The sequence below is a fragment of the Ylistrum balloti genome, unplaced genomic scaffold (assembly GCF_031769215.1).
Source record: "Ylistrum balloti isolate Yb309-2 unplaced genomic scaffold, AGI_CSIRO_Ybal_v1 Utg370364, whole genome shotgun sequence".
NCBI lineage: Eukaryota > Metazoa > Mollusca > Bivalvia > Pectinida > Pectinidae > Ylistrum > Ylistrum balloti.
The window spans coordinates 146462-154437 of record NW_026782257.1 but is presented as its reverse complement, the minus strand read 5'-3'; the positions used below and the strand labels follow the sequence as shown (position 1 = coordinate 154437).

Here is a 7976-nt window from a genome sequence, read left to right as displayed (position 1 = left end):
CACACCTATACATCTACAGTGAACTCATTGTGCTTTGTTCAACATTCTCAACATTTTACAGAATTAATGGAAAATGTAATTATGAAGGAGCATCTTAATTCCCTGCATTATCTTATATACACTGTCCATGTAATTAAAAAAATTATTTTGTTTTATACCTGGTAAATAGCGGTGAAAACATGTACTGAAACATCCTCATAAATCAGTTTGATATTCTTATGAAAAAAACCCAAAATAACACCGAGTTTTAAAAAGGTTTTTAGAGATAATTGTACACAAGTTTAGTAAACCTATGAAGCAATTTACATGTTTAAGTTTCAAAACAGTTAGACAATTGTAAATCCACCCTCGGAATATTTCTAATAACATCTTAATGTTAGATGATATATTAATTACAGACTTGCATGGGAATGCAGAACAACTGACAAAACAACAACAAATAGCTTTTTTTAAAAAAAATCTTTTGTAGCCAAGCTTTAGCTGTTCAGTGTTATAACTGGCGTCTACATCAATACATCTTTACCATCATGCACATCTAACAACCACTGTCGCTCACAAACAAACAAGGTTTCCCCTTCACATTAAAGAATATGCAGGTTTGTGTACCGACAATGATACATAGATAACAACCCTAAACAGCAGTAACAGAAAAATAACAATAATAGATGTACTTTTATGTACCAGAAAAAACAAAACAAAAGGACAAATCATTACAGACACTAAGCAATAGATGAGCCTTATTGCAATCATTTACTGGAAGGAAATAGATGTTTTTGGCAAACTACCTACTGTGTGTATGTGTAAAGCGACTACAATATTAAACCATAACTGAAGAGCCGTGTTTATCGAACTAAAAACAACAAAGAAAATACAAACATGTTGACAGAATCTGAATTCAAACTCAAATAATGAACCTTAAGGAAATATATGAACAAAAGAAAGATTTACAAAGAGATTCCTTCAGAGCAGATTCATCGAAGACACCCGCTCTATAAATCTTGGTCAATCCAATTAAAAGTAATGTGACATGTCTCAAATGAGAAGACGGTCAATGACAAAGGAAACACAAGGCATACTAACAAGTATCAAACATATCTAAATCCACATCACACCAAGAAATAAAATATTTCCCGTTGAGATCATTATGAGGACTGTAAAACTGCTCCATATTCTTCATCAACCCACACCTCTTGAAAGCTTGTGTTGTGAGTTTATCTGTCACTTCTCAACATCTTGTATTATCAGTGATACTGGGAACAAGCCAATGAATATGGAATCAACTGCATCATGTAAATGCCATAGGTTGGGGAAGCAGGCTTGCTGCTATCCAGAAATGGAAAGTTTACCATAGGAAAATTGAAATCATCTGGGTTTTTTGTCATAGGAAAAGATTGTGGTAAGCGGCTGATGCAGAATAGTCTGCCATATCCTAGATTTCCTATTCAGTTAGATATGTATGTTCTCTCAGTTTCCTTTTACTCTTTTACAGACAACTTGATTCAAATTTAAAGGATTTCTACAGAATTTTTTTTTAAAAAATGCCCCTTGGTCTAACTCTCAAAATTCTAGACAGAATTTGTTGGAAAGGAACTCATCACCATAATTAAGAAATCTCAGATTACATGTATAAATATATCTATTTCATTACTTTGTTTACATGTAACTGATTAATATTCTTCTGGTAGCTGTTACATGTTGGAACACTCATCAGTCTGTGTGCCGGTACATATGTAATCATTTCCAGGTAATATACTTATCCAGACAAAACTCTCCTATGTTTCAGACACTTGGGTTGCCTGTGTAAATGAACCTTGTTAAATCCAGCACTAAATCTCCCACAGGACATCTGGTAGAAATATACTTCTCAAAAACTAATGAAGCATTAATTCTTTATAAATTTGAAACTGGTTTCACCGGCTATGTTACCCAAGTACATCTAGACAGTAGATACAGTAACATGTCTGGTAATAAGCCCACCTATATATATTGCTATTCAGGAAAATAAACTGCAAATGCTTACTCAAAAGTTTCATGACTGTTAAATCATCAAGATCTCCCGACAGTCCCTGTGTCAAAGTTTCATGACTGTTTAATCATCAAGATCTCCCTCCCGACAGTCACTGTGTCAAAGTTTCATGACTGTTAAATCATCAAGATCTCCCTCCCGACAGTCACTGTGTCAAAGTTTCATGACTTTTAGATCATCAAGATCTCCCTCCCGACAGTCACTGTGTCAAAGTTTCATGACTGTTAGATCATCAAGATCTCCCTCCCGACAGTCACTGTGTCAAAGTTTCATGACTGTTAGATCATCAAGATCTCCCTCCCGACAGTCACTGTGTCAAAGTTTCATGACTGTTAGATCATCAAGATCTCCCTCCCGACAGTCACTGTGTCAAAGTTTCATGACTGTTAGATCATCAAGATCTCCCTCCCGACAGTCACTGTGTCAAAGTTTCATGACTGTTAGATCATCAAGGTCTCCCTCCCGACAGTCACTGTGTCAAGGTTTCATGACTGTTAGATCATCAAGATCTCCCTCCCGACAGTCACTGTGTCAAAGTTTCATGACTGTTAGATCATCAAGATCTCCCTCCCGACAGTCACTGTGTCAAAGTTTCATGACTTTTAGATCATCAAGATCTCCCTCCCGACAGTCACTGTGTCAAAGTTTCATGACTGTTAGATCATCAAGATCTCCCTCCCGACAGTCACTGTGTCAAAGTTTCATGACTGTTAGATCATCAAGATCTCCCTCCCGACAGTCACTGTGTCAAAGTTTCATGACTGTTAGATCATCAAGATCTCCCTCCCGACAGTCACTGTGTCAAAGTTTCATGACTGTTAGATCATCAAGATCTCCCTCCCGACAGTCACTGTGTCAAAGTTTCATGACTGTTAGATCATCAAGATCTCCCTCCCGACAGTCACTGTGTCAAAGTTTCATGACTGTTAGATCATCAAGATCTCCCTCCCGACAGTCACTGTGTCAAAGTTTCATGACTGTTAGATCATCAAGATCTCCCTCCCGACAGTCACTGTGTCAAAGTTTCATGACTGTTAGATCATCAATATCTCCCTCCCGACAGTCACTGTGTGAAAGTTTCATGACTGTTAGATCATCAAGATCTCCCTCCCGACAGTCACTGTGTCAAAGTTTCATGACTGTTAGATCATCAAGATCTCCCTCCCGACAGTCACTGTGTCAAAGTTTCATGACTGTAGATCTCTTGAAGAAAATGATGGATATCCTTCAGACAACGTAAAACTTCTCGCAGAATTTACTGCCATTCCTGAAGAAGTTTGATCACTCTACCCATGTAAAACCTATCAAAAACTTTTCTACCATTACTGAATACAGAAAATGTCTAATCACAGGAAGGATATTGAATCTGACAGAAAATCTGTAATCTGAGGGAAGACATCCAATCAGAGGTAAGATATCAAATCATGAGGAAGATATCCAATCAGAGGTAAGATATCATATCATGAGGAAGATATCCAATCAGAGGTAAGATATCATATCATGAGGAAGATATCCAATCAGAGGTAAGATATCATATCATGAGGAAGATATCCAATCAGAGGTAAGATATCTCTTCAAATGAAACTTACCCAATCAAAGGGAAGGTATTGAATCAAAGGGGAGATATCCAAATGAAGCATACGATCTGATCAAATGACATATTTTTTTAATCCAAGTAGTCATCCAATCAGATTGAAGACATTCAATCTGGGGACAAGTATAAAATGAGAAAGAAGTAGTCAAACAAGAGGGAAAACATCCAATTAGAAGAAGGTATCCAATCAGAGGGAAAGGTATCCAATCAGAGGGAAAGTATCCAATCAGAGGGAAAGGTATCCACTCAGAGGGAAAGGTATCCAATCAGAGGGAAAGGTATCCACTCAGAGGGACAGTATCCAATCAGAGGGAAAGGTATCCACTCAGAGGGAAAGGTATTCTGTCAGAGGGAAAGGTATCCAATCAGAGGGAAAGTATCCAATCAGAGGCAAAGGTATTCACTCAGAGGGAAAGGTATCCAATCAGAGGGAAAGGTATCCAATCAGAGGGAAATGTATCCTGTCTGAAGGAAAGGTATCCAATCAGAGAGAAAGGTATCAAGTCAGAGGAAATGGTATCCAATCAGATGGAAAGGTATCCAATCAGAGGGAAATGTATCCAATCAGAGGGAAGATATTCAGTCATTGGGAAGATATTAAATCAAAGTAAAGGTATCCAGTCTGAGGAAAAGTATCCAATCAGAGAGAAAGGTATTCTGTCAGAGGGAAAGATATCCAATCAGAGGGAAAGGTATCAAGTCAGAGGGAAATGTATCAAGTCAGAGGGAAAGGTATCCAGTCAGAGGGAAAGATATCCAATCAGAAGGAAAGGTATCCAATCAGAGGGCAAGGTATACAATCAGAGGGAAAGGTATCCAATCAGAATGAAAGGTATCTAATCAGAGGGAAAGGTATTCTGTCAGAAGGAAAGGTATCCAATCAGAGGGAAATGTATCAAGTCAGAGGGAAAGGTATCCAATCAGATGGAAAGGTATTCTGTCAGAAGGAAAGGTATCCAATCAGAGGGAAAGGTATCAAGTCAGAGGGAAATGTATCCAATCAGAGGGAAATGTATCCTGTCAGAGGGAAAGGCATCCAGTCAGAGGGAAAGATATCCAATCAGAAGGAAAGGTATCCAATCAGAGGGAAAGGTATCCAATCAGAATTAAGGGTATCCAATCAGAGGGAAATGTATCAAGTCAGAGGGAAAGGTATAAAATCAGAGGGAAAGGTATCCAGTCAGAGGGAAAGGTATCCAGTCAGAGGGTAAGGTATCCAATCAGAGGGAAAGATATCCAATCAGAAGGAAAGGTATCCAGTCAGAGGGAAAGGTATCCAATCAATTGGTAAGGTATCCTGTCAGAGGGAAAGGTATCCAATCAGAGGGTAAGGTATCCTGTCAGAGGGAAAGGTATCCAATCAGAGGGAAAGGTATCCAATCAGAAGGAAAGGTATCCAATCAGAGGGCAAGGTATCCAATCAGAGGGAAAGGTATCCAATCAGAGGGAAATGTATCAAGTCAGAGGGAAAGGTATCCAATCAGAGGGAAAGGTATCCAGTCAGAGGGAAAGGTATCCAGTCAGAGGGAAATGTATCCAATCAGAGGGAAAGATATCCAATCAGAAGGAAAGGTATCCAGTCAGAGGGAAAGGTATCCAATCAATGGGTAAGGTATCCTGTCAGAGGGAAAGGTATCCAATCAGAGGGTAAGGTATCCAGTCAGAGGGAAAGGTATCCAATCAGAGGGAAATGTATCCAATCAGAGGGAAATGTATCCTGTCAGAGGGAAAGGCATCCAGTCAGAGGGAAAGGTATCCAATCAGAGGGAAAGGTATCCAATCAGAAGGAAAGATATCCAATCAGAAGGAAAGGTATCTAGTCAGAGGGAAATGTATCCAGTCAGAGGGAAAGGTATCCAGTCGGAGGGAAAGGTATCCAATCAGAGGGAAAGGTATCCAATCAGAGGGAAAGGTATCCAATCAGAGGGAAAGGTATCCAATCAGAAGGAAAGGTATCCAGTCAGAGGGAAAGGTACCCAATCAGAGGGAAAGGTATCCAATCAATGGGTAAGGTATCCTGTCAGAGGGAAAGGTATCCAATCAGAGGGAAAGGTATCCAGTCAGAGGGAAATGTATCCAGTCAGAGGGAAATGTATCCAATCAGAGGGAAATGTATCCAATCAGAGGGAAATGTATCCTGTCAGAGGGAAAGGCATCCAGTCAGAGGGAAAGGTATCCAATCAGAGGGAAAGGTATCCAATCAGAAGGAAAGATATCCAATCAGAAGGAAAGGTATCCAGTCAGAGGGAAATGTATCCAGTCAGAGGGAAAGGTATCCAGTCAGAGGGAAAGGTATCCAATCAGAGGGAAAGGTATCCAATCAGAGGGAAAGGTATCCAATCAGAAGGAAAGGTATCCAATCAGAGGGAAATGTATCCAATTAGAGGGAAAGGTATCCAATCAGAAGGAAAGGTACCCAATCAGAAGTAAGATGTCCACTCAGAGAGATGATACCTAATAAGCATTTATTGGATTCTACTCTAAAATCTGAAAGTTTCAGGGTGTGAATTGCTTCGGAGAATCTATCTAAAAGTATTCCTAAATTAGAACCAATTTTCAAACGCACTTTAACCTACCAGTATATATCTCTATGAACGAAGGTCATACATAGGCTCAATCTGCTTTAAAAACACCATATTTACCCTACCTTTACTTTCCTACTTCCGGCATTGTCAGTAATACATTTGACATTTCTAATTACTTTTGATACTTTATGTTCTATCAGACTTAAGTAACACAAATGACTGTCTTATTTTTTGTACGTCTTCCATAATCACGGAATTATAACCAATTTTTTTCATTTCATATCCAAGCAGTAAATCAGATCAGTTTTAATTTCCGGTTCCCATCCACAAATAAATCATACATCTGTTTGATATGTCTCTGATCAATACAAGTTGATAAAATTTCTTTTATAATTGTAAAATAAATTAGATTTAATTTCATTGAGTGTCAATATTTTAAATGAGAATTGAAATCAATGCATATGAAATTTGATCAGGAAGTTTCATCAAGATATCAGAGAACTAGGTACCTTAATTATAATCTGCTGTGATTAAATATGGATCTCTCATCAAATAAAAGTACACCTACCACACTCAGTCAACGACTGGTACTAACCAATATTGCATATATTCTGTTCGTATATCTTTCATACTTAATTCTGACATCTCTCAATTTGTTTTTATTACATGAAAGGATTTTTTTTTTAAATTAAGGGTTACCTTTCCAACCCCATAAATAAAAAAACTAGAAATATAACTGTCCCATTCCCATGCGCTTTGAGATATTCATATTAAAAGTAACAGTGACCTTAACCTTGACTTTCGAACCTTGAACCATGAACTTTAGGTTTTGCCATTGTGGTAATCATCACACAAAGTATTGTTGAAATCTATTCAGGAACAAGGGTGAATTTAGAAAGCATTTATAAAAACAAAAAGCGCGATAATCATGTTTAATCTAATAAGTTTTGAAATCAATTAACTGAAAATACTTCCTTTAGAGGTGTTACAACAGTAATTAATCTTTTAAGCCAAAAATGTCACACTTGTTTATTTGTATGCGAGAGTAGGTTTTGTACACTCAAAATTAACACAAATAGTTAAAATTCATGGCAGACTATGTAATGTCCATGTTGACTGTCAATTTCTCTCAACTCATCAGATCTCTTGTCGGTACATTGAATGTTCTTTCCTGTTATGAGAAAAGTGTTGGTCTGAATATGGCTAGGAATGTCCAAGAGTAAATAGGGACATGAAATGATATAAACAGCGTAATGATATTAATTTGGATGTCTCTGGTCAATGAAAACAACAGCCCCTGGCATCTTCCAGATGAGGTCAATCCTACATCATATTACCTGTAACACCAAATCAGGTGTATAATTCCTGTTCTGGTACTGGGCTTATGTAATATAAACTAACATAGTTGACAGGTATATGAACACAAATGACACATATGCTGTTACATGTTTGACTAAGCATGGTTAGTTTTTATATCGTTTTTGGAACAAAACTGATCTCAACATATGATAATGTTACAATATACAATCAAATCGTCTTGGCAATAAAATATTTCATTTCTTAATTGGAGGATGCAGCCGATCTTGAGTTTTGGCAGCATTCAGAACATATTTCAGTGATATTTGTAGATAACATCAATATATTTTAGAGGGATAACAATGCAATTGTTGAAAGTTTTAGTTACACCAGAACATGTATATACACTCTGATAGGCCGAAACCAATGTTACAGGGAGATCGTACATTTTTTATACTTAGGGAGAAGGAAAGCACATTAATTCCAACCTTATATCAAATTTTTTTCACATTAAGGATAGGTATTCCCATCAAAT

At 37.5% G+C, this 7976-nt stretch overlaps 1 protein-coding gene across 1 annotated transcript; it reads left to right on the top strand.

Annotated features, from left to right (window-relative positions):
- The first annotated feature begins 5330 nt into the window (after positions 1 to 5330).
- LOC132553880 (ribosome-binding protein 1-like) lies at positions 5331 to 6050 on the top strand. Its single transcript, XM_060218166.1, has one exon. The coding sequence runs from the start codon at positions 5331 to 5333 to the stop codon at positions 6048 to 6050; it is 720 nt and encodes a 239-aa protein (XP_060074149.1).
- The last annotated feature ends 1926 nt before the right edge of the window (positions 6051 to 7976 follow it).